Source organism: Mustela nigripes, chromosome 2, assembly GCF_022355385.1.
Source record: "Mustela nigripes isolate SB6536 chromosome 2, MUSNIG.SB6536, whole genome shotgun sequence".
NCBI lineage: Eukaryota > Metazoa > Chordata > Mammalia > Carnivora > Mustelidae > Mustela > Mustela nigripes.
The window spans coordinates 215,629,788-215,655,707 of NC_081558.1; the positions used below are offsets into that span (position 1 = coordinate 215,629,788).

At 61.8% G+C, this 25,920-nt stretch overlaps 1 protein-coding gene across 1 annotated transcript; it reads right to left on the reverse strand.

The window, feature by feature from the left end:
* Positions 1-1,059: 1,059 nt before the first annotated feature.
* On the reverse strand, positions 1,060-25,704 carry RIPK4 (receptor interacting serine/threonine kinase 4). Its single transcript, XM_059392388.1, has 8 exons — positions 25,497-25,704; positions 15,549-15,840; positions 10,706-10,854; positions 8,971-9,020; positions 6,581-6,739; positions 5,708-5,811; positions 4,073-4,334; positions 1,060-2,315 (listed from the first exon to the last, which is right to left on the reverse strand). The coding sequence occupies exons 1-8, from the start codon at positions 25,676-25,678 to the stop codon at positions 1,156-1,158; spliced, it is 2,358 nt and encodes a 785-aa protein (XP_059248371.1). The 5' UTR covers positions 25,679-25,704; the 3' UTR covers positions 1,060-1,155.
* Positions 25,705-25,920: the final 216 nt, after the last annotated feature.

Sequence of the window (25,920 nt, forward strand, 5' to 3'; positions counted from 1 at the left end):
ATCAGATGATTCACACTCTTTTATAAGAGGAAGAAGTCTCACAGACGCCAGAACAATTAGAAGATCGTTTCGTTTTATTGCCGAACGGTGTGTCGTCCGCACGTCCCGCATCCCACTGTAGAGCACTGTCATGAAAGCGTGAGGTGTACTAAAACACAGCCCGCTCTAGGCAGCGGATGTTTCCCGTCACAGAAAAGCACCCCGCATACAGGTTCACATTAACACACACAGTACACTAACATCCATCCGTAATGCATCCCAGGCCACGGGGCGCGTCTGAGCACAGGGCCACGTCTGCAGCCAACCTCTGGGCTTCCGACCAGAAAGCCGAGGCTCTGGCACGGCGTAGGCGTTCGTCCAGCGGCTCCCACGCCCCACGAGGCCCCAAGACGGCAGCAGTCCACACAAACCGCCACCGCACCAGACATCAGCAAGCTGGTGGCCCATTTAGCTCGTCAGCCCGACAGTGGTCCCAAGCCAAAATGGTGGCGCTCTAGGCAACCCACAACGAGCAGAGCAAATCGCACCATCAGGGCACATGTGCGGCCGCCCACGAGGACTGACACATTTAGATAGAAACGAGCAGGCCACGTGACCGCTGGCTCGCATTTAAAAACCAACCTTATTACTTTACATCCTTCACGGACCAGACAGCCCATGGACGTAAGCGTTTTTAACAAGTTTAAGGCGATAGTTACACCATGTCTGTTTCTTGAACACAGTCTGTAAGACAAGGATTCCACTAAAACTCCCTGAAACAGGCTTTAGTGCCTGCTGGGGGGTCTGCGGATCCAAGACACAGCTCCTCTGGCACCGGCTCCGGCCATGGCTCGGCCACCCTGGGGCCCCGCAGGGAGCGAGGAGCAGAGAAATGATTCCGACCCATCGTCCATCTGATAGCGTGCGATCAGGGGAGGGGTCGGCAGCCCAGCGCGCTCCAGCCGACAGCCCTCAGAGGGGGACGCGCCCGAGCGGATGTCCCTCGCGAACCCAGAGTCGGCAGCCACCTGCCTCTCGCTGGCCCTCCCGGTCAGGGTTCTGCCGGGCCGCAGACGTGGCGGGCGGCGCCGACCGGCACAGCGTCCTTCCGTCCCCACAGTGAACACGGCAGTGGGACAGGAAGCCCACGGGGGTCCCGGCGTCCAGGGCGGCAGGCTAGGTCTTGCTCCGCCGGAGGAGTGCGGCAGTGGGGCCGCGGCCGCCCTGGAACTTGAGGCTCTGCAGGTTGACCGGCGCGCCGTGCTTCAGCAGCGTCTCCACCGTCTTGGCGTGTCTGCCCTGGGCGGCCAGGTGCAGCGCGCTGAGCCCCTGCGCGTCGGCCAGGTCCAGCACGTCCGCGCTCACCAGCTCCTCCACCACCTCCGCGTGCCCGGCGGCGGCGGCCAGGTGCAGCGCCGTCTGGTGGCGGGGCCCCCGGGCCAGCACGTCCGCCTTCTCCTCCACGAGCAGCTTGACGGTGGCCAGGTGCCCGTGCCGGGCAGCCAGGTGCAGAGCGGTGCAGCCCTCCGCCGTGGCCGCCTCCTTGTCGGCTCCCCGGTGCAGGAGCAGCCGGGCGGTGCTGGTGTGGCCCGTCTCCGCGGCGACGTGCAGGGGCGTCTGCGACAGCACGCTGCGCACGTCGACGTCGGAGTGCAGGTCGATGAGGACGCGGGCCACACGGTAGTGGCCTCGCTGGGCGGCCAGGTGCAGCGGCGTCCTCCCGTCCAGCGTCTGCGCGTTCACGCTCACGCCTGGCTGCCTGGCCAGCAGCTTGACGATGGGCAGGTGGCCCTGCCAGGCGGCGTAGTGCAGCGGCACCCATGCGTCCTTCCCCGGCAGACTCACGTCGACGCCTCGGCGCAGCAGGATGCGCACGATGCTCTCCTGGCCGTGCTGGCAGGCCACGTGCATGGGCGTCCGGCCCTCGCAGTCCACCTCGTGGACGGACGCGTTCTTCTCCAGCAGCAGCCGAGTGCTGCCCTCGTCCCCGTTCTGGGCCGCGAAGTGCAGCGCCGTCCACTGGTCCTCGTCCGCGGCGTTGACGCTGATCTTACGCGCCAGCAGGAGCTCCACGACCCCGCGCACCCTCTTCTCCACCGCCACGTGCAGCGGGGTGGAGCCCTTCCTGTTGGTCAGGTTGGGGTTGGCGTTACTGAGCAGAAGCCACTTGACGCACTCCTCCTGCCCGGCCTCCACGGCCAGGTGCAGCAGGCTGGCGCCGCCATCCAGCACCAGGTCCACGTCCTGGGGCTGCAGGATCTTCATCAGCCTGCTGGTGTCCCCGCTCACGACGGCTTCCACCAGCTTCCTCTTCTGGACGTCGGTCGTGCCGAGATCTGCGGGGAGAGAGAGAGACGAGGCTCAGGCCACCAGCCACTCCCGGGGCCTGGCTGGTGCCCGGATGTGGCCCCCGGGTCGCCGTGCGGCTGGACTCACTCAAGAGCCCGCGGGGCCGTGTTACTAGGTTTCAGATGCGGCGGGGAGACACATTTGCAAAGTGAAAGTCATGCTACAGACCTACACGGTTGTCGTCTGATAAGGACGCAAGCCTCGGCCTCTGTGTGCTCGGAACGGCCGTGATTGCTACACTTACTTCACTGGGAAGAGAAAAAGGTTAAGAAAGGCCGTGTGCCCCGAGTCTCCTGGAGAGCTGACGGCTCCGAGGCCGGGGGCACCCTTCCCAGGCCGCCCGCGGCTCCCCGACCCGGCCTCCTAAATGCAGCGTCTCACCCAGGAGACGTCGGAAGGTTTCCTGAAAGAATCCGTCAAGGACTGCGACGTCCCATTCCGGAAGAACCGCTATTCATGAGGAAAAGGTTAGTCCTACCAGTGTCTGCGTTCCCGTTAGTGCAGAGCGACATCCCCTCCCCTACTCTCCAGCGGACCTGCAGGGGGCAGGGGCTGGGGATGCGACGTACAGGCTGGAATTCAAGAAAACACAGCCCGCGCAGCCCGCCACGTCCGGGCTAGCGTCTCTGCACCGGCTTCCGAGCCCAGCCAGGAACGGATCCTCCAAGAGCATCGGACCCAGCGAGAGCTCTAGGACACGTCTCTCCCCCCGAGGTGGGGAGTGTCTTGCCCGTTCCGTCTCTTCTCACCCAGTCAAGCTGTCTGGCTGGGCCCTGCCCACAGATGTGTCTCTGTAAGGCTTTTCCTCAACCCAAAATGCCCTCTTTTTCCCCAGAGTCCACTCTAAAAATCGCAGAAGGCTCCCGGCATGCGGGAAAAGCCCTTCCTTCCAGGAAGGCCCTGATCCACCAGGAGAAACAAGACTCCCCCTCCCACCGGGCTCCGCACCCTCCCCACGGCCCCTAGGCACTTGGCCGCCCCCACACCACTGTCCCCCCTGACCGGCCATAGTCCGTATTTGCCTGGCGGGGCCGCAGCACCCTGAGGGCAGGACGGGGCTGCGTCTTCCCCTCCCCATGTGGGGGGAGCCAGCCCCTGCGCCCAGGGACCAGCATTTGGGCCAGAGGCAGGGAAAAACCCCCTTCTGAAGGAAAAACCCATCAGAATTAACATAAAAATACAAGGTGACGTCACCGGGAAGGACCCTACCCCAACAGGTAGTACAGGACGGAATCAACACGGTAACACCTCCAGGAGCGACTCACCCATCCTAACACGTGGTTAAAATGAACGGGGGACTCACAAATCAAGCAAAGGGGTTTCATGAAAAGGGGGGACACGGCTGCCCTCTGCAAGAGAGCTCTCCGGGTGCGGGTTTCCTTTCTCCACTGGCCTCACTTGACAGGACTCGGGCTTCTGCCAAGCCAAGGTCAGACCCTACACCTGGGGTTGGCACAGGTAAGGCCTCCCGCACAGCCCAGGGGACGGCCCACTCCCTCTGCTGAAGTGACAGCCCACAGAGCCGCTCGGCCCGCCGCTCACCAGCACGGCCCCTCCGGATTTGGGCTCGGCGAGCTAGCTACGTGCCAACGCCCCCGGCAGTCGGTCACGGATACAAACATGGACAGTGGCTCCAGAAGCTGCTGCCCGAGCTTCCAGCGGCACACGGGCTCCTACACACACGGCCTGCCTGCGGCCCCATCACTCTGTGCGTTACTTCCCAGGAAACGAGGTTCTCACTTACCGCCCGCTGAAGGCTCCCGCTCAAACGACAAGGACAGGGACCCTCTGGAGGAGAAGGCAGAGTCGACGGAAGACACCCCCGAGAGCCTCTTGCCGCTGCTGGCCGACGGCAGGCGGGACTCGGAGCAGCTGCGGCTGAGCTCCTCCGGGCCGTCGAGGGTCTGAGAGGTGCCCGAGTCCAGCTGGGAGAGGAGCTCAGACAGGCTGTAGTCGCTGTCGAAGGTCGGCGCGGACGCTCGCTTGAGAGGGGTGCACACGGGCTTCTGTGAACCAGGCAGAGGGGGGTGGATGAGAGCCACCCAGGACACAGGCAGTGCCACGGAGAGGGAAGGGGCCCTGGGTCCCTGGGCAGCCACACAGGGCGCTCTGCCTGTGGCCACGTGCACAGCCGCAGGGAAGCCCGAGCACCGTGCGTGGGGCCCGCCAGGCGCAGACACGCTGCGAGCCCAGACAGACTGGATGGACGCGGGAAGCCCCTCGAACTGGGCAGGGCGTGATGCGCAGGGAGCGTGGGAAGCCCGAGTGCTGGGCCGTGCCCACCTGGCCGGCCAGCGTGGGTACGGAAGGAAGGACTCGGGACAGGGGCTGGGAGCCCCTCACTGACAACCACCTGTGCCCCCTCCTCTGAGCCCCGTGAGTAGGGCTGGGGGGCGGCGTGGGGGCAAGTGCACGGGGCAGGCCCGGCTCCAGCACCAGCAGGGACAATCTAGTCCACACGCACCAACGGAGCCTTTTGGAGGGCGTCCCTACCGGACCTCCAGAAAGGCAGATTTCTGGGGAGGGATTAAGCCCGAGGGTGGCTTCCGACCCCTCCCGGTTCAAGCCCACCGGTCCCCGGTCCTCGCTCCTTGGGACCCGCTGGTCCACTCTGACCCACTGGCTCAGTGCGCGGCCGCGCCCTCAAGCTGGGGGCTCCTTCTTCCTTATCAGGGCGAGGTTGCCACCCCCAGGCACCTTTGCTCCCCAGCCTCACACACACGCCCCTTTATGTTGAGACAACGGGCACGCCTTGAACGCTGATCTCCCGGCCTTACACGGACAGCCTGGCCTACACCGCCCGACACCAGGTAACGCATCAGGCTTCCCCCGACACGTCTCCCGTGGCCTGCCACCCCGGGCCCAGCGAGCTCTAGCCTTTACCGTTGTCACAGCACCTCGCTTAACCCACGTGGCTCTCTGGCAACAAGCCAGTTCCGAGCAGCAGACACAACGGGGCCAGAGTTCCAAGCCAGGGGGCAGAGACCGCAGAGCCCAGACCCCCTACCCCAATGGGGCCTACACAGGTCTTCTGTTCCCCGGCTCAAAGAGCATCCGGCCCGTAGCCTCCAGTGTCAAAAGCGACCCACACTGTCCACTCACTGTCCACTCTGAACCACAGACAGGAGGCAGGGGTGGGGCGCAGCTCGGCAGGAACGGCCCCCGGGGCTGCCAGGCCAGCCAGGAGACCGCCATCCTGCTCCCGAATGTGGGACCCCAGGTGCCGGGTGAGCTGGGGGTGTGGGACCCCAGGTGCCGGGTGAGCTGGGGGTGTGGGACCCCAGGTGCCGGGTGAGCTGGGGGACCAGTCCAGGCCGGCAGGGAAGCCTGCAGAAAGGGAGGGGGGCTGAGAAATGACGTCCAGGAAGGGGGCCATTACCGGGCTCTCGGGCTCCAGCGGCTGCTTTGTGTCCAGACCCTGGGCCGGCTCCTTCACGGCCCCGTCCGGCTTCTCACACAGCTCCTCGGTTTCACAAGTAATTTCTATTGGGGAGAAAAGAAAACCGGGCGTGTCACTCGGACAATGGCTTCCACATTCGCTACAGAAACGTGTGACTTCGGGTGGGGACAGAAGAGGTGAGAGCTGGGGCACGGCACCCCCGGGGACTGGCCGGCACCCCAGCTTCCGGCCCGGCGGACCTCCCAAGCGAGTCCCCACAGCCTCTGCACGGGCCCCATTGAGGCCTCCCATTAGCCATTACCAACAGGGTCTGCCAGACTCTAAGTAGGACCCACGGCGTTCCAGGCTCCCTGCGGGTGCCAAGGCTTGCCTCGGGGGAACCCCATCTACCAGAGCCAGCAGCCTGCATGCCCACGAAGACCAGGGCAGCCTATCATCCCCACCCTCCGTGTTCCCAATGTAACGACCAACCCAAATTACATAAGAATCACTTTCCAACCGCAAAAAGTACACCCATTCCAGGGGCCCAAGACCCCAGGACAAAGGCAAAGAAAGCCCCAGGTGAGGGGTCTCGCCGGTCCCCTAAGACGCGCCGCCACACCTGAACGTGCAGCACCGAGCGGCGGCCCCTCTGGGCAGCAAACCAGCCACGGGCTGGAGCAGGGGTGGACGGCCACGACCGCTCCCAGTGCCCGACGCCCCGACCCAGCCCCAGGTGCTGCAGGGCCCCGAGCCAGTGGCCAGCCTGTCCGCGTACCTGTGTCTGATCCCCCGCCTCCTGCCTACTCCCTCCCTCCCGGGACCCCAGCACAGCCATCAGGGGCAGGTCCCAGGGAGCCCCGGGACACTCACCCTGGAAGGTGGGCCGCTCGCGGGGGTCCCCGTGCCAGCACCTCTCCATGAGGCGCAGGAGGGCCCTGCAGGCCTGCGGCCGGGCTCTGCACACGGGCGGCAGCTCCGGGCGGTGGCCCTTCACCACTTTCACCATGATGTGCAGAATGTTCTTCTCATCTGCAAAGGAGAAGCGGGCAAGTCAGGGCAGCTCCGGGGCCGGGGGCCGTGGGCTTCCCCTTCAGGAGGAGGGACGTGCGTCACCCACACCATCCGCCGTCCCCACGACGGCACCCGGAGGCCACTTCATTTCCTTTGCAAAGCACAGAGAGCTCGTGACTCCTCGTACCCCAGCGCGTGTCTGCGCTCCCCCTTCCAGGTTTTAGAAATTCCGTACGATGTTCCAGATGGAACCAGGGCCCGTATCACAGGGAACATCTGCCTGGGCAACCAGCTCAAAGGAAAACGGGGTTCAAAGAAGAAAACTATCTGATGAGACGTGTTCCAAAGTGGCCCGTGCCTGCCAAAGGGAGGGAACGCTCACAAGTCATGAAGTCACGTGGTCCGACCTCCACGTAAACCCGGATCTCCCTGTGATGATGCAACACCCTTCCTAAACTCTGATTTCTACCCCAAAGCGCAGGCCCCAGGGGGGCCGTGCAGGGAGCCGGCCACAGCGACACTGGCCAGGACGCCTGCCCTCCTCCAAACACGCTCAGGTCTGGGGAGTATGAACAGGGCCCTTTGCCCACAGTACGTCACGTGGGGCCCACCTGACCTCCTCTGCAACCCTCCTGAGCACAGCAGACGCGTCACTATCACCAGCCCCTTGGTCACAGACCAGGGAGCCCAAAGTGACCCTCACTGAGCTAGACTTCTCTCTCTGCTCAGCCTAAAATCACAACGCCCATCAGACGGGACCCCAAGCTCCCTGTTCCCAGCGCCCCCCCCCGCCCCCAGTTCCCAGCACACCTGCTGCAGGGAGCCCTGCCCAGGCAGCAGACACATGTCGGCAGGTGTGGAAATCTGGCCCCAAGTCCCCGCCACCGGCCGGGATCCGGTTGAATCTCGTACAACAGCTCTCCGGCAGCTGCGCATCATTTCCACGATGCACCCGCCAAACCCTGCAGGGCCTCCAGACAAAACCGACGTGAACACCTGGAAGACTTTCTGCTGCCAAACGGACGGAAAGTTCCAGAAACGCCTTTCACTTCCGTACTGCGAACTCCCCTACGTCCCAAGCAATAAAGCACACAGGCCTTGGCTCCTGACCTTCATGTCACGCACCTGGCCTTGGAGGGCGTGTGTCAGACCGTCCCGGGCCAGGGCCGTGCCGCCAGACCACACGGACTCACACCATGGCGGCCGCGGGGGAGGAGGGGGAGGGAGGCAGACCGACAACAACGACACAAACCCCCACCAGGACGGGACTCCCGGACCGGGGGGCCTCACACCGACGCTGCTCTGAATTTCCTGATCTTTCCCATCCAAGTGCAAAGTAGCACGAATGACCCACGTACACCCGTAGAGGAACATGGTGAGGGTAAAACGTCCTCGATTTTTCTAACGTGTCAAGGCACGGGCACCCGGAGGACAGACATCGGAGGGGCTGCCTGAAGGGGGACGAGATGTCGCAGCGCTCGGGGGGGACGTCAGGGACCTGGGTGCGCCCATCGGTGCGAAATCCACCCAGCTGCCCTGGAGACTGGTCGCCCGGCAGGGGCCGCGCCTCATACCCCCCGATGACACACTTACGGGTGGCTAAGGTGGTAGAGTTCACACGTATTTACATGTATTTTGCCATGTTTAAATTAAAGAAAAGAACTGGCTGGAAATATCCACAGCTGGCAAATCCAGAGAGACAGAAGGCCGTCGGGCAGTTGTCAGGGGCTGGGGGGGTGGCCTTTGGCCTGGACTGGGGGTGGGGGAGGGTCCCTTCATGGGGGTGAGAATGTTCTGGTTCTAGGCTGTGGGGGCATCTATGCAGCGGCAAATGCACTTGATGTCCCTGAATCAGACACTTTAAAGAGATAAAAGGCTATTTGTGTCCCGTGTATCATGTCACATGCACACGCACATGCGTATACACACACACAGAGGAACGAGCTGGTACAGACAGAAACCTGCTGAACAGAGCAGGTTCGGTGTTCAGAACCGTTCAGAACTGTTCGGGCGGCCGCCTTCCCCGGCCCTCGAACCGCGCTGTGACTGTGCCGGTGTCCACACAGAGGCCTGCAGCGCGGGCAGTGGGGCTGTGCAGGACACGCTGGGTAGGATGGACCAGCGCCCCCACGGTGCCCCCGGGACGGTCCCGCCGGCCTCGTGGCCCAGAGCCACCCCCCATCCCCTGGGAGCGCGGGTCACAGGCACAGCTTCAACGGAGACAGGACCACACACGGCGCGCCACTCACCTGCGAAGGGCTTCTTCTGCGTCAGCACACCCCAGACCACGATGGCGAAGCTGGAAGGAAAATCGGCCGGGTCAGTCTCTGCGGGCCAGGGGCTCACCCACACGGCACGGGCCGGAAGGAAAGCGCTCCAGCGCCTTCAAGAGCGAGGCAGTGGGAGAGGCGAGGGGGAGAAATGACACCGAGACGTTTCCCGCCCGCTCGTGGAACGGGGCTCCCCATGGAGCGTCGGGGGGGGGGGGTGGCTCCGATGTCAGACGCTGCCTGACGGACACACGTGACCTCTTGCTGCCCCAACAGCGTGCCTGGGGTGGGGGTGAAGCGGCCAAACGAAAGGGACGCGCTCTGCGGCCGGACAGTGGGCGCCGGGGAGCGGGCCTGTGTCTGCTTAGTCGCCCTCCATCTTCCGGCAGGCTCCGGGCACGAGGCGCTGACGCCAGCTCCGGACGGGGCGAGGAGCCTGCTCGCTGAGAGGTCACACGGGGCTGGGCAGAGAGCGGGGAACACGAGAGCCGGGCCAGCTGACCTAGCTGAGGTCCTTTCTTGGTTGGTGGAAATCATATCCACACTCACTCACTCTCTGGATACATACACAGTGTACAAAATTACTCTGACTTGGGGCGCCTAGGTGGCTCAGCAGGTTAAAGCCTCTGCCTTCAGCTCAGGTCATGATCCCAGGGTCTTGGGATCGAGCCCTGCATCGGGCTCTCTGCTCAGCGGGGAGCCTGCTTCCACCCCTTCCCCGGCTGTCTCTCTGCCTACTGTAATCTCTGTCAAATAAATAAATAAAATCTTTTTAAAAAATTACTCTGACTATACCCCCCAACAAGCACAGTCTAACACATTAAAAGTTAAATAAATAAATAAAACAAGGAGCCCAGACACCGAGCGAGCACCCTGCCCCGAGTGGAGAGCGGCTACCGACAGGGAAGCCCGGAATTCTCCACGGAAAAGTAACTGAAGTCTCCAAGTTCAAAAGTTGAAACGCTCATCTCCAAAACAAACCCGGAACCTTATCGTCCCCAAACTCGACGAGCCAGGACAGGTCCCCACCGTGCCACCGACAACAGGCGGACAGCCCAGAGCCCGGCAGAGCACGCACCCAAGGGCGACGGCCAAACCAGTCTGCCGGGACCCCAGGCGCAGGCCACGTCGCGAAGGCAAAGCTTCGTGCTCGAGGGCGCAGGGTCACGGTCCGCATGCGGAAGGCCCGTGCTAAGGGGCTTGGGCGCGCCCTCCAACCCTCCCTGTCTTCTCCTCCAGCAGGTCTGGGTGAGTAAGACCTTTGCAATGTGGAAAAGGCAGGCACCGCCGGCGTGGGGATTACGCTCGAGGACCTCCATCCCGCGGACGCTGGTTTGTGGACAACCCCAGCAAGCCTGCGTTCCTCCGTCAAAGCTAAGTGACATGAGAAGTGTAAGCTGCTGGGCCGGAGGGAGGGGCCCGGGCAGGAGCCCACGTCCTCGCACGCAGGGACCCACGGAGCACCGAGGACACACCGGCTAGAGGAACCCGCGCTTCACGAGAACACCAGCGCTCTCCCAGTGCGGGAGCCCGTCTGGTTGCTCGGGTCTCTAACTGGCACCAAGCACGAGCACTCCCCACCCCCGCTGGCAGCACCTGCAGGGGACAGCTGTGCTGCACGTCTGGGGTAGCCTGGACCCCCAGCGAAAAACCCCGAACCGAGGAATCGAGGTGCAGAGCCCCAGCTGGGGCCACTCGCACGTCTGTCGCGCACCTGTACACGTCGTGCTTGGTGTCGAAGAGCCGGCTCTTCTCCCGGATGCGCTCCGGAGGGAGGTAGGCGATGGTGCCAAACAGGCCGTCCATGCTGAGGTCGTGGGAGTGGGACAGCCCGTTGCACTTGGCCAGCCCAAAATCAGAAATCTGCAACAGAGCGAGGAAACCAGCGATCAGCGAGCTTCGTGGGGCCCCCGGGGAGGCACTAGGGTTCTCCCAACCCTTCCCCTCTGCCGGGCCACACGGCTCCGTCCCCTCCAGGGAAGGCACAGACGGCTTTGGAGGAACCGTGTCCCCGCCACTGGGAGCTCGACGTGCAGGGAAGAGATTACGCTTTAAGGAAAGAATTCACTGAGAGGCAGAACTCTGGAAGATTACAATCTTACGCCTGCCACCGGGCACGGCCCAAGTAGGCCTAAAGGAGAAGAGCGACCCTGGGGTTGTCGGGGTTTCAGATGACATATGAGGGCAGGGCCGGGAGTCCTGCCGCAGCCGCAGCCGCAGGTCAGGCCGCAGTCCAGCTGGCGGGGGGGGGGGGGGGGCACAGCATGATCTTTAAAGGGAACTGGGCCTTCAGACGCCCTTTAAAGCAAACAAGACACACACCATGCAGCCTCGAGGAGGCATTCTGCCCTCCACCCGGAACCGCGCGCGATCAACAGACACTTGCTGTCTCCTTTCCTGAACACGAGGCATCCACATAGAAGGCGTGACGTGACGCACCTCTCCTCCCCGTGCGCCGCCCGCCCCGAGGGAGCGCCCGGACCCCAGCTACGCAGGCCCCACACCTCCGCCTTCTCCTCTCCTTTGGGACCAGGTGTCCGGCGAGCTCAGGAAGCTCGGGGGACCCCACGGCGAGAGGGAAGGCGTCACCGGCTCCCCGCAGCTCAGCCCCCGCTTGCGTGTGTCGGGCCCCCCGGACGCCGGCTGAAGCTGTGTGCGTGGGCCCAGGCCACACTCCCTGACACGAAGGGACTGGGGGTCCACGTGGAAAACTGTCCCTTCGTGGTCTCTTCCAAGGCTTACGAACTGTTGTGACGCCTTCCAGTGAAGTCCAGGGCCCCACCTCAAACACGCAGAGGGAGGGAGGGAATGGGGCTGAGCTGGGCCTGACTTCTGGGCGCGCGTGCCCTGGGCGTCAGCACCGCTCAACACAGGGAGAACGCACCCCCGGTCACCCGGACCTACAAGGGCGCTGGGACCACACCTGCCGGGAGCGGCTGGACAGAACCGGAGCAGGACGGGGCCCAGCCGGGACCGCATGGGGCCATGCCCGGAGGGTCCGCCTGGCTGTTGCTGGGCCCCGGCTGCCCATGTCGGCCTCCCAGAAAACTCCCGTGCACCACCCTGCCCTGCACGTCCACAGAGCTGCTCCGGGCGGAGACAGAGCCGGCCCGGGACCTCTCCAAGTCCACAGTGCGGATGTCTCAGTTCAAACTCTCAGCCGCTTCAGCCCTTCAAGTTCGGACGTGGAGACCCACTGGGGCCCGGGGTCCGACCCCGTGCCTCCCGCCCCGCGCAAGCCCTTCCCCTTCGTTTCTGCATTTCCGCTGTCCACCTCAGAATGTCCTCGGTGTGAGAAAATAACCATAAATTTCACGTAAAAGCCACAGCAACGAAATGCAGATCAGAAATCCAAATTCTCTCCCCTGACCCTCCGCGCCACCTGCCCCCACCCTCCACCGGGTACCTCCTCGCCCCCTCCCTGCCCTGTCCTGCCCAGGGCCCGTCTGTCTGATCCCGGACACCGGGGCCCGGGCCATCCCAGTGTCTATCGTGTATACAGCAGGTGCCCTATAATTTGCAAACGAACTTTCACATCCAGCACCCGCCTCAGTACTGCTCAGTGCTCAGAGATGCCACCGGGACGTGGGCCCTGCTCCCCCCGGGCCCAGCTGGACGAGACCAAGGAAGGGCCTGGTCAGGGCTGTGCTGGCTTATGGAGCCACAGGAGCACGGGACCCTCAGGGTCCCCCGGCATACGGTCTGGTCTGGGCCGAATGGACCACAGAAGCCTTAAACTAAACCATTCCAGGGGCCGCCTGGCCAGCTGAGCGGCTGTGGTACGGGGCTCTGGATCCCCATCGTGAGTTCAAGCCCCACACTGGGTGTGGAGCATGTTTTAAAAAGAGAGAAAATACAGTAACAATAAACGAAGCTTTTTCTTTTCTGCTTGAGATGGGCTTGCTCCTCTGGTATTTCACACAGTTCACACTAACGTACATGTAGAGTTAACATGAAGTCTCTGTACCGCACTCTGCAAAGTAGGCATTTGCTCCAAAACCGTGACCTCCAGCCACCCCTGCTGAGTACAGAAAGGCAGTCTTGAGGCGCCCGAGGGGAGGAGGGAGGCTGATGACTTGATCTCATTTCAGGATTCCAGATTCAAGTCTTATCATCCAGATCATCCCAGACCACAGGCCGCCCCGAAATCTGGGGGCCCGTCCCTCGATACAGAAGCTCAGACACTTCCCTCCATGCCGCACCTCGGGGACTCGGGAAACGTGTGATGCAAATACGTCATCTGTCTGTTGGGCTGAGCAGTGGTCCCAGAAGAGCAGCCCCCTGCCCCTGGGCCTTCTGGGCTGATGGGGGAGGGGACCGGCCTCAGTCACCCACAGCTCCTTGGGACCCACTGGGTTCTTCGAGGAGCTTCACCCGTTTCATGAAACAGCCACCAGCACCAGGCTGCCCAGCCGGCATGCGCATGAGCGGGAGAAAATCGTGTTCAAACAGAGGAAGCTGGCAGCTGATGCAGGACGACCTACCAGGAACGCAAGCCCCAGCACCCGGTGTGGAGAACCGCGCTCGTCTCCCTACTGAGCAAGCAGTAAGTGCGCACCGTGCACCTAGCACTGGAGACGCACCCCGGACAGAGGTCGGCATCGCCGGGGGCAAACAGGACTGTCTGGCCACCCATGCCCACGGCGCCAACAGCAGCGCCCTCACCACGCACGTCCGCGGGCCAGGCGCTGGGTCAGCCCATCGTCACCTCCGACCCTCACTACAACACAGAGGGGGACCCCCACCCCCAGGTGACAGCTGGGGGTGGGGACTGCACCCCTAGGATCTGCTTAGCTGGTGAGCACCCAGCAGCCCCTCCCCTAATCTAACTTAGCCTCCCACTAAGAAACCTAGAATTTTCCATGACCTTTCTGCCTATGCCCCCTCCTCCTGCAGCAGGAAGTCTGATCCTCTCTGCAGACCCCGTACCCCACCCCGGTAGAACCCCCACCCCCAGCTGGAGTCCCCTGAGTAACGCCTCCCCCACCCGGTGGGCGACCTGTGGGGCACCTGCCCCCTAGGACCTGTCCGGCCCTCGTGGGACACCGCTGTGGCCCACGCTCAGTTTGTGTGAATCTAGTACAGGCACAGACCCCGTGGCTACTGCCACTGATGGTGGACAGTGGCTGAACCCCTGAGCCGCAGCTTAGCAGGACCCGTGCCCCCACCCAGGGCACCTGGCCTGCGGGAGGGACCCCTGGCTCACCCTACGGTCTGCCACGGCCTCCTCGGGCTCTCGTGTGCGCAAGCCCAAGGTCGAAAGCGGTGCTCCTCCCCGGGTACCCAGAGGACCGCACGCTCCCTGACACAGCCCTGTGATGTCAGTGGAGGCGGAAGGTCCCGCGGGAAGCCAGCACGCCGGCCGGAAGGAAACAGGGCTCCAGTAAAGCCGGGAACCGCCGTGGCACCCATTCACGCCCGACCGCTTGTTAGCAGGAGGGTACCTCCACCTGCCGGCTACTGTCTGATTTCCGGGCGACACCCATTCAAGGGGCAGCTCGCAGTGGACAGTGATCTCCCCGTTGGCCTTGGTGCACAGAAGGGCCTGAGGAGCCGCAGGAGCAGGCCGCCTGGTCGCCGCCCAGTCGCGCGCCTCCTTCCAACAGAGCCCAGGGGCAGGGCCAGACTGCACCTGGGTCTCTCCGAGCCCTCGGGCCAGCACGGGAGGGGGTCCGGCGAGTGTGGGGCGACCGGGCAGGGAGAGCAAGTGTCCGCAGGTGAATGTCTTCCAGGAACGGTTCCCACAGGGAACAGAAAGGGGCTCAGGCCTCGGCTCCCTCTGGCGCGCTCCTGGGCCCGTGCACCCCGCAGGCAGGCAGACAGCCCCGGGCCTGCCAAGCGAGCCAGCGTCACCCCACGGAGAAGACGCATGACGCGTGTCACCCTGGTGTCCACAACAGGACCCCGGACACGAAGGCCCTGCAGAGGACAGCCTGAGTCAAAGAGCACAAACCCGACGCCGTTACGAACTGCAATTCCAGGTGGCCGGTGCCTGGCTTTAGCTCTATGATCCCTCACACTTCTCTGTTTCATAAACTTACCCCAAAAAAACAAAAACCAGGGGCAGACCTCAGGGGCCTGGCATCACGAGAATGAGCCCCCTCCGGAGCTGTTCCTGTGGAGCCTCCATTTCAGATCACCCCCAAATCCCACCACCGCCATCCGGAGACCACGGAAGGGGGTGCAGCCGTCACCACAGAGCCCGCGGGCCCACGGAGACAGCCCACCCACAGCGCACTCAGGGGCGGACTCCTAGCCGGATTTCAGTAAGATCTAAGTAAGACCCGTGTCGGGTACCCCGGAAGCCTCTTTTTCCAGGGTGCCCAGAATTCAGGCTCCTGCTCCAGGATCTAGGGGAGCGACCCGGGTGCCGAAGGGGCCATTCCCCGGCTACGCGTTGAGGGGCTCACACTGCGCACGATGAGACGGGGGTCGCTGGAGTCCTTCTGCTGACGGAGGCCTTTGCTTCGAGGGCCCCCCCGCGCACTGTGCCCGCCCTCCCCGCCCTTAACCCCCCGGCCGCCAGGGCCCCGCCCATGGTGCCGGGCGCGTCCTACCTTGACATGGTAGTGGGCGTCCAGCAAGATGTTGGCGGGCTTGAGGTCCAGGTGCAGGAGGGGCGGCGCCATGCAGTGCAGGAAGTTCATGCCCACGGCCGTCTCGTGGATGATGCGGAAGCGCAGATCCCACGGCAGCGGCTCGGCCGCCAGCAGCTTCTCCAGCGAGCCCATCTCCATGTACTCCATGACCAGGCCCACGGGCTCCTGGCATATGCCGTACACGGGCAGGATGTAGCGGAACTTGGCCATCTCCATCTTCCTGGCTTCTTCCAGAAGCTCCCCACGCTCCCTGGAAAAGTCGAAGACGTGAGACATGCACGGGGCTCCCCAGCCACTGACACGGAGGCCCGGAGGCCACCAGCTCCGCGAGTGGAGAAAATGACCCCCACGTATGTCCCATGATCCCACTCGGAGCCTCCCAAGGTCACACGTCTTAGAGATATCCAGGCACTTCTGTGCACGGGGGAACGTAACACTGATTATTATCTGAAAACCCAGGGGTCACCAAGCGAGACGGCCAATGCCGGCGCTCCCGTCTCCTGGGACGACGGAAGAGGAGTTTCCTTGAGACAATGCATCCGTCCCAAGACCCCAGTCACTTGTGAAGCCCAGCACTCCGTCTGGCCCAGGGTCCCCTGAATCCAACCCCACACTCACGTCACTGGCATGTCAGCCGGCGAAGCCACCTTCTTCTAAAACCGTTGTTTTGGTTATAGTAACATATAGGTAATGGAGTTTTTGTCTTAACCACGCTAAGTGTACAGTTCGCAGGCATCACATACACTCACGGACTGTGCAACCATCACCACGCTCCACACCCAAACCTCGTTCATCGGCCCAACAAGAACTCTGTGTCCATTCAACAGGAGCCCCGTCCTGTGGGCCCCGCTCACCCCGGGCTACCTCCTGCCTGGACGGACTCATCCACGCATCTGACAGACGTGCAGTCCCACAGTGCCTGTCCTCCTGTGACTCAGCATCTCAGCACAACGTGCTCGTGCGTCAGCTGTGCCGCAATGTGCGCCCAAGCCCCATTCCTTTTCCGGGCTGAATAATGTTCCACCATAGGAACATGTCACCCTCACGTACCCACTCGTCTGACGGTGGACATGTAGGTGGTTTCCCGCGTCAGGTTACTGTGACTAAAGCTGTATGCTGCACATGCTGGTGCACAAGTATCCGCCTGCGTCCCTGTTTCCAAGCCTTTGGGCTCCACACCCAGGAGTAGGACGGCTGGGCCATCTATGCCAAACCTTTTCAGGAACCCCCAAGCGCTGCGCACAGCCTGCCCTCGGTTCTGGCGGGAAGACAGTCTCCCCCGTTCAAGCCACACAGCCGTGCCTGCTTTCCCACTCGCGGTGCAGACTGGCGGCTGTGGGTGCAGAGCTCCGGACGTTTGCTCCCGGGCCCCCCACAGTGTGTCGGCCCAGGGTCCAGGGTCACACCTGGTACAGCCGCAAACTCACAGCCTGGAGTCCCCGTATCCTGGTCTGTGTCAGCAAAATGGAGCAAAAGTCCCCGGGTGCACGCAGGAGAAAGGGCTGAATCACAGGAGGCGGCTTGGTCACATGCCATTGAGGTCAGCGGTGGTCAAAACGGGACACCCTCAAACGCACCCTGCAAGCTGGCCAAGCCGAGACTTCCCAGCCCCAGGGTGCTGGGGGGTTCTCAGCCCCTCGGCCCACACACCCCACCGCTGCGGCGGGGTCTCATGAGCATCCGCCAAGAATCTGTACAGCGGGCGTCGCGGGGAGAGGATCCCTGAGTGTCGATCAGGGATGCTCGCGTACCTGCGGCTCTGCCCCCGCCCAGGGAAACGGAACAAAGTCTGGGACATTTTGGATGTCATGGCTCAGGGCTGCCACTGGCATCCAGTGGGCGGGAGCCAGAGACGTGGCTCGGCGACCCGTGGTGTGTAAGAGAGCTCCCAACGCAGAGTTGCCCAAAAACCGCGCCAAGCCTGAGAGCCCTCGGTGCAGACCCAGCTTCAGTGCCCCTCGGCCAACTTTAAAATAAACCACCCCAGACCAGAGCCACCCACGTAAGCACCCCCAGCATTCACTCTAACTTCACTGTTTCCACGGGCAGCTCATACTCAACGAGGGAGCCATGAACACTCAGCAGGGACCAGGGCATCTTCTTGACACGCGGTGCTCGGGAAGCTGAGGAACATGTGCATGTGGACATGTGCATGTGCATGGACACCATGTGCCCTGGTGTCACCACTCACGGAGATTAACTCAACGTAGGTCAAAAGCCTAAAAGCAAGGTTGGCCATGGTGAAACTAGCAGAAAACATTAAGAAGCTCATTAACATCCGTCCTGGCAATGAGCTCTTTGGACATGATACCCTAAGCAAAGCACAAAAGCAAAAATCAGCAAATGGGACTGCATCCAACTCAGAAGCTTCTGGGCAGCCAAAGAAACAAGGAACAAAATGAAGGCCTCCAGGTTGGGAGAAAAATCCTGCAAACCACCTAATGGATAGGAAGTTAATACCCACAATAGGTAACAAATAAACACAACTTAAAGAAAAAATGTGATTTTAAAATGGGAAGAAGAACTAAACAGACATTTCTCCAAAGAGGACATCACAATGGCCAGCAGGGTATCGCCAACCATCAGCAAAGTGTGAATCAAACCCACAGTGAGCGCCTCACACCCGTCAGGAGGGCTCGCGTCACGCACGTGGAGGAACAAGTGCTGCAGAGGACGTGGAGGAAAGGGGAGTCCTTACACACTCCTTACACACTCCTGGTGGGAATGCACACTGACTCAATCACTGCAGACGACATGATGAAGGTTCCTCCAAAATGAAGGTTCCTCCAAAGAGTTAGAACAAAACTGTCAATGTAATGAAAAGAAGGGCCATCTGTACCCCAGTGTTCATAGCAGGAGCGGCCACGGTCGCCAAACTGTGGAAAGAACCAAGATGCCCTTCAACGGACGAATGGATAAGGAAGATGTGGTCCATATACACTATGGAGTATGATGCCTCCATCAGAAAGGATGAATACCCAACTTTTGTAGCAACATGGACGGGACTGGAAGAGATTATGCTGAGTGACATAAGTCAAGCAGAGAGAGTCAATTATCATATGGTTTCACTTATTTGTGGAGCATAACAAATAGCATGGAGGACATGGGGAGTTAGAGAGGAGAAGGGAGTTGGGGTAAATTGGAAGGGGAGATGAGCCATGAGAGACTATGGACTCTGAGAAACAATCTGAGGGTTTTGAAGGGGCGGGGGGGGGGGGGGGGGGCGGGGGAACCAGGGGGGGGGTATTAGAGAGGGCACGGATTGCATGGAGCACTGGGTGTGGTGCAAAAACAATGAATTCTGTTACACTGAAAAGAAATTAAAAACAAAACAAAACCAGAACTGTCACACAAGGCCTCTGGGAGGGAACCCAAAGGCAATGAAAACAAATTTCCACAAGAGATCCGCACACCCACGTTCACCCCAGCATTATTTACAACAGCCACGATACAGAAACAACCCAAATGCCCATCAGGGTACGAAGGGGTAAAAAGCAAGCTGTGGTGCACACAACACCGTGCGCAATTTCTCAGCCACGAGAAGGCAGGCTCTCCCGCATCCGCAGGAGACGGACCTTGAGCACATTACCTGTGGCAAGGTGAGCCCGATGGAGAAAGTTCTGCGTGATGTCACTGACATGTGGAATCTAAGAAGGAATAAAGTGGTGGTGACCAGGGGCAAAAGGTGGGGGGTCACCACTGACGCTGTTTAAGGGCACAGGCTTGTCCCCAGTGTGAAAACAGCCACGTACAGGTGAACACACAGTCTGTTGCACAGGGACAGTAAGTATGTAATATGTAAACATCGCTCCGCTCCGAGCTATGCGAATGTATCAATGTATCAATGTTACACAGTCTTCACCTTAAATTGACGCAATGTCAAATGCACCTGATGAAAAGAAGCGAATCTGTTTGTCCTGGACAATGGGTCGCAGGTATGTGCTGGGGAACGTGCTTTCTAATCAGCTCCTAAAGGAATGGTCCAGAACCACATGCCAGACGCGCCCTCTTGCATCTTGGGAACCGAGCAGGTCCAACACTGGCACACGGCCACGCATGCAGTAGGCCAGGGTGGCCTCAGGGATGCCCCCAAAGTGCAGGTTCTGGCACAAGCAGCCCAGAACCCACTACAGGGGCTCTTCCAGGGCCCGGATGCACCTGGTCCTGCCGCCCTCCCCACCTGCACTCGTGTGCCAGCCCGATGGAGAGTCCCATGAGGCCATGTCGGACGGACCTCCTCTCTGAGACTATAAGCTACCAGGTATCACACACTTAGGAAAACCCTTCCCAGGGAGGAGGGCCCGCTGGCGAGAAGGCACCCAGATCACATGGCAAAGACAGCAGCACCCGAGGTCCACCTGCCCGGAGCACCTGCGCTCAACATGGTCACCGCAGCTCCGGGCAGAGAGCGAGAGAACCAGCGAGGAGACCTGACGAGGGCTGGGAATGGAGGGGACAGCCAGCAAGGATGCCCTCGCTCTCTCCTGGGGGTCCGTGGGGGGGCCCTCACCGATGCTGGGGGAGCACCCCGGAGGAGGTGGAGAATCTGGTTTGGAACACACTCAAGGAGCAAAGACTCCCCGTGGCCGTAGGAACCAGGGACCCACAGATGGGGAATGGAGAGGAGATTACTGTAGCACCAAACTGCGTTTAGCGCAGCTTGCTTGCGCAGCACGCTGTTAAATGGCCAATGAACGGAGAGCCGAATGCCCACAGGAGGGCAATGCTGCCTATGGCGGCGGGCGGGGGGTGGGGAGGAGGGGGTCCCGGTGCAGGGTTGAAGAGCTGCTTGCACCCTCCTAAGGAAACTCAGAAGGTCCACCAGCCCCTCGCACACAGAGGCAGACCCCAACCCTGCCCCGGGCTCCACAGGCATCAAGGAGGGAGGGGCTGGGTGCCAGCCTCAAGCCCCGAGGAAAGGCTGGTCATTTAAAGAGAGAGCAAAGTGATACCCCGGGCCCATCTCTTCCGTCCTCCTCCTGGGAAGACCCAGTCACCTGCACTGAACAGGACAACCACCTCCCAGCGCCCACTACTCCCACTGCCTACCACTACGACCAGCACTCACGCCCCAGTAACCCTAGCCCTAACCCTAACCCTAACCCAGTTGCTACCCGGGGACGTTACACCGGCAGCTGCTTCTGTTTCCCAGTTGGTTAGCAGCCGCTTCTGTTTCCCAGTTGGTTAGGAATCGGTGTTAGAACTTGTCTGATGCTATTGCTTTTGTTTTCTTCTAACGCGGCTGGCTTGCCTCCCCTCCCCTCCCACTGTGTGTCTGTGGGGCCCCGCGTCCTTCTGTCCTGCCCAGAGACCCACCTGCCATGGAAAAGCAGTGCAGGGTGCCCCTCCCGGCCCACAGGCCCAATGGCTCGGGTGTTACCGGCTGGACAGTGACCAGGGAGGGTCACTGCCCATGCAGGGCATCCAGAGATGAGCCCTCCAAGCCTGACTGATAACCAATCGGATTCTGAGAACAAAGTCAGCGACACTGAGGTGGAATTTCTCCTTACCCCAAGCTCTGGGCTACTTTGCAAATAAAGAGTTTTCTTCCCTTTGCCCCAAGGGCGCAGCACCTAAAAGCAGGGTGACTTCTGATCCCTCGCCAAGCCAGTGGCGGAACAGCCCCACTGGCAACACACCACTCACCCCCGCTCTCCCAGCCCCAGGCCCTTTGCACTCGACCCAATATGCCTTGGTTCAAAAACTCAGAAAGGCCTCCCTCTGCCTCCCCACCACCAGGCCCCCGTGCTGGTGTCCTGAGAGCCCCGTGCCCTCTTGGGAAGAATGCCAGGCAGGCTTTGCACAACCGACCACTCGTGTAAGGACATTTCACTGGGGAAAACCAGCCAGCTTGGAAAATGGTCTTCTGGCAACTCCGGCAGAATGCCCTGGAGCACAGTGGACCCCACCCGTCGCCACAGCTCCCCAGGGCAAGGAAGGGGGTCCCAGGACAACCTCGGGGAGGTCTTGGGGGACACGGAGAGACGCCTCACAAGGGCCTGGGGAGGGGGCTGACCTGGGCCCCAAAGCGCTAGCATTGTTTTTGTTCAGAAGGGGTGGGCACAACGATTTTGGGACCCCACCCAGCCGAAATCCCAATGACCCCACCCCTCAGCTTTTCTTTAATTGCTCCAGGGACCCCCCCCAACACCTACGCCCCCACAGGAGGCATCTGCAATTCAATGGGCATGGAATGAGCCCTCCGCGGGGAGCCACCCGGCGGGACTGAATGCGCTCCCTGAGCGAAAAGAAACCACCTATTGTTTTCCTATCAACAGCAATTGCTTTTTTTCCATATACTTCCCCTCCAGGCAGACGACAGAGAAGAAACTACAGACCCCGGGCTCCTGGAGGACCCCAGCGCACGGAGCTCCAGCCCCGTCAGGGTCCGCATGACCAAACCCCTCTCTTCGCTGTTAGAGTCAAGCTCGTGGCCACCCGAATCCACGGACCTCAGTCTTCGTCAAAGCACCCTAAATGTCGTGACGGGCCTCCAGAGTATCTAAAATCGGGCCCATTTCGGCAGGACCGGTGTCACATTTCTCTCCGGGGACCCTTTCAAAAGCAGCTCCTTCTGGGGAAGGCTTATGAATTCGGTTTCCCAGCAGAACCGCCAGGGCGCCCCCAGGCCCAGCACCTCCTCTCTTGGTCCCAGATCGAAAAATCTCTGAGCGTTACCAGGACTGAGGTGGGGCTCCTGGTCCTGTGCTCCTTCTCAACAGCACTTACAGTAACTCAACTTTTTGCTCACTTAGGACTGGCCGAGGCTACTCTCCCTCCCGGGCAGGGCAGGTGCGAGGGAAATACCAGAAATTCACCAGACAGACCGTTTCGGAGGCGCAGCGGGCTCTCCTCACCACTCGCTCAGGAACTTCAGAAACCCCAGAGGCCGACGGAGAGGGACACCAAGGGTTCCCTCTGGAGGAATTCAGGGTGGAAAGGGCGAAAGAACAGGATGAAACGGCGGCGGCGGAGGCGCAGGGCAGTGCGGGGTCGGGGGGGGGGGGGGGGGCGGATGGGGCGAAGGAGAGGAGGAACCCAGAGCTCCTGCGAGGGGGACCCAGGAACCGGCTCTGGGAAAGGCAGCGGAGAAAAGTTGAGTCACGTGCGAGCTGCGGCCTCCGGGCCCGGCCATCCCAGTGCGCACCCAAGGAGCCTCCGAGGGTTCCCACACTGCTATTTTTAAACCTGACAAGAAACGGGCTTGTCAGATTTTCAGCTCTGTAGCTGCAAACGTGGGGTTTGCTCAGGCTCGTCCGGACTAGCCGGGGCCCGGGGGCCTGGGACGCAGTGGCTGTGGGCCTGGTGCTCTGTTATTCAGGGCTTCCTCCTAGCCCGGGGGAGGGGCGGCGGCCTCAGGAATGGGGCCTTTGGGGTCACTATGCTTGCTGAAATGGAAACACGCCCAACCCTAGACTCCACCCTGGCCCTCGTGACCCCCTCATCAAGGTTCACCAGGGAGGCCGCTCGTCTCCCCAAAGCCACCAGACCTGCCCATGAGGAATAGGAAACACAGATGGATCCCTGAAATCCCTGAAGACCCCCTTGGAAGCTCCCTGGGCAGGGGCTTCTCTGCCCCCGCATCCGCCACCATCCCGGGGATCCTCCAGGGCTGCCTGGGGTTGGGCAGCCCCTGCCTCCCCTGCACACAAGACGGAGGCCGCGGCTGCTCCGAGGGGCCTGGGGAGGGGTCTGGGGGTCGCGGGCAGGGGCTGCTCCCAGAACCCCACAAAGATCCTCTTTCCCATTTCAGGGAACATCTTGCAAACGGTGGGGCAGGGAGACCACCAATTTGGCAAGACAGGTAGCAAAACCACACTGCGAGGTCTAGCCGGAAGCTCGCAGGCCTGCAGTGCCACCAGCCCGTACTGGGCTACCGGGCAGCACCTGGGACTGAACACCGTCAGCCATCAGCCAAGCAGAGCTGGCTTCTCCAAGAGCAGAGAAATCAGCCACCGCGGCATATGCAGAACTCCAGCCTGCCCTACCGGGCCGGCCAAGTGTAAGAGGTGAACCTCTTCCTGTTGGGTGATGCTGACCTCGGCCTGGCCGCCCAGGACATGCCAGCGCCTGCCTGCTTGGGGCAGGGCAGGAAAGGCTTCCAGTTAAAGGACAAAATACTTTTCACCCAGGCTACGCAACATCTCAGTGATCTGCCTGTGTGGAGAAACCCTAGCTCCGTCTGGGCCACCCAAGAAATGAGGGCCCAGCGGCTGGAAATCACAGAGTCAGGGGATGCAGGAGGAGGTGTCAGCCTGGGGACGAGCCTGCACTTGGCTTGCTCTGACACCAAAAAATTGGCATGACAAAAGTTGCTGATGAAGAAAGCTCACTTTAACCCAGACTCCATCCGACACCTGTCCCCCAGACCCCAAGAAAGCTGCTAGGGCCAGGGTCTTGCCTTTCTGAATCTAAGCACTAGCTGGTATTCAAAGCAGTTTGGATTTTATCAAAATAACCACAGCGCCCCTCCCGGCCTGAGAAGTTACCAGGATCTGGTGCGGGGAGGGGAGGGCTTGCACAGCATCTCACCGCTGCTGGTGCTATCTTTATGACACCTGCCACCACTCTGCCGAAGTTTCCAAGAAACACTGGGTTTGAGGCTTAGAACGAGGAGCCTCCGAGAGCAGTACCGTCTCATCTCCTAGGCCCAGAAGAAAACATGACGCGGGGAGCACACGGGGCTGAGGGCACGGCAATCCTTCTACCTCAGGCCTGGGGACTCAGACAGCCCCTGCGAAGGCCATCGCCACGATCCCACCTCCCAGAAGCCAAGGATTACAAACCAGGCATTTGAGGCAGCAGAGGCTACGTGGGGTTTAAAACGAGCTGTTTTCCCTAGTCTGTGTGTGTCCGGGACTGCCTTTGTAAGGCAGATCTCCACACAGAATACAAACACAACTTTCATGCAGAACGCAAATTTTCACTAAGTGATCTTTTAGATGTGTCCAATCGAAGCTTACCTATAAACTCCTAAAATGCACATGTAAACGGAGCTTCTCCACACCCCCCTCTCCCACCCCCACCCCCAAAACGATGCACAGATCACCGTCCAGCAACTGTGTTTAACTGAGGTGGCCCTGTGTCCTTTCCAACCGTGATTAACTTGAACACCCCTGCTAGGCCGGGACAGGCAGGTTCCCACCGTCCTGGCTTTTGGACTGGAGCGTGGGGGTCGGGGGTTTGCAAGGAGGGAGGGAGCTCTGACTCGGACACAAAGCAGGTCAGTGTAAAGACCCCTTCCCAGAGGCTGGGTGTAGAAATAAAGTCGCTAAAACTAGAGTTTGCCTCGAGTAAGTGCTGCGAGAAACACGACCCCCGGGGCTACCTGCCGGACCCCAAGGCCGAGCCGGAGCCCCGCAGCCCGGAGGAAGCCTGGCCAAGCCAAGCCAGTACTTCCGACCGAAATAATTACCGTCTTAGACCAATTTGTGCTCCAGCGTAAATTACTAAGTGAGGCGAACGGAGTGCAGCTAACTCACAAAGCCCGGATCCCCACACGGCAATTTCTCTAAGCCGGGCGCAGACCGCAGCGCCCAGGCGGGTCGCGGGCGGGCCGGACGCGCCTCCGAGGGGCGCGGGTCCAAAGCCCCGAGAATCCGAGGCTTCCCGCAAGGCCCGGGAGCACCCCGGGCGCCTCACAGCGCTTCCACCCAGCGCGGCCCCCCGATGTGCCTCGGAGGAGCCGGAGCGGGGCCCGGAGTGCGCAACGGGACGGTGGAGCTCGACCCCCGGCCTCCGCGTCCCTCGGGCCCGGCGGGCGGCGCGGACACCGCCGGGGCTCACGGCCTCGCCCGGCGCCGGCTGGTCCCTCCCGAGCGCTCCGGCGGCGACCCGAGCCCCCGGCACCGCGGCGCCCGCCCCGGCCGCGCCACCCGCCCCGGCGCCCCCGCCCGGGCGGCTGACCTGTCGTCGACGTGCAGGCTGGGCGGGCACTTCAGCGCGAGCCAAGTCTTCCAGTGGACGTGGCGCACCTTGTACACCTGCCCGAAGCCGCCCGAGCCGACCTTCTCCCAGCCCGCGAACTCGCCCGCGTCGAACGTGCGCAGCAGACCCAGGGCCCACGGGCTCCCGCCGCCGCCCGCCATCGCGCGCGTCTGGCCGCCACCCCGCGCCGCCGCGGCCGCCCCGGCCGCCCAGGTGCCCAGGTGTGCGCCCCGCCCGCTGACGTCACTTCCTCCGCCGCCGGCCCCGCCCCCCGTCCCGGGGCGCCGAGGCCCCGCAGACCCACGGAGGCGAGTGCGGGGTCACCGGGTCCGCCGCCGCGCGCGGCTGCCCGCCCGGGGGCGTGGGTGCGGGCGCTTGGATCCGAGTCGATCCGATTCTCCGC

Bases quoted from the DNA above. Each gene is read 5' to 3' on its own strand.
- RIPK4 (XM_059392388.1), bottom strand. From the start codon at position 25,678: ATGGCGGGCGGCGGCGGGAGCCCGTGGGCCCTGGGTCTGCTGCGCACG. The intron at 9,021-10,705 runs GTGCGCGACAGA...TTTTCCTTCCAG, and splicing joins ACCAAGCACGACGTGTACAG to CTTCGCCATCGTGGTCTGGG. The intron at 5,812-6,580 runs GTGAGTGTCCCG...TCTCCCCAATAG, and splicing joins CGAGCGGCCCACCTTCCAGG to AAATTACTTGTGAAACCGAG.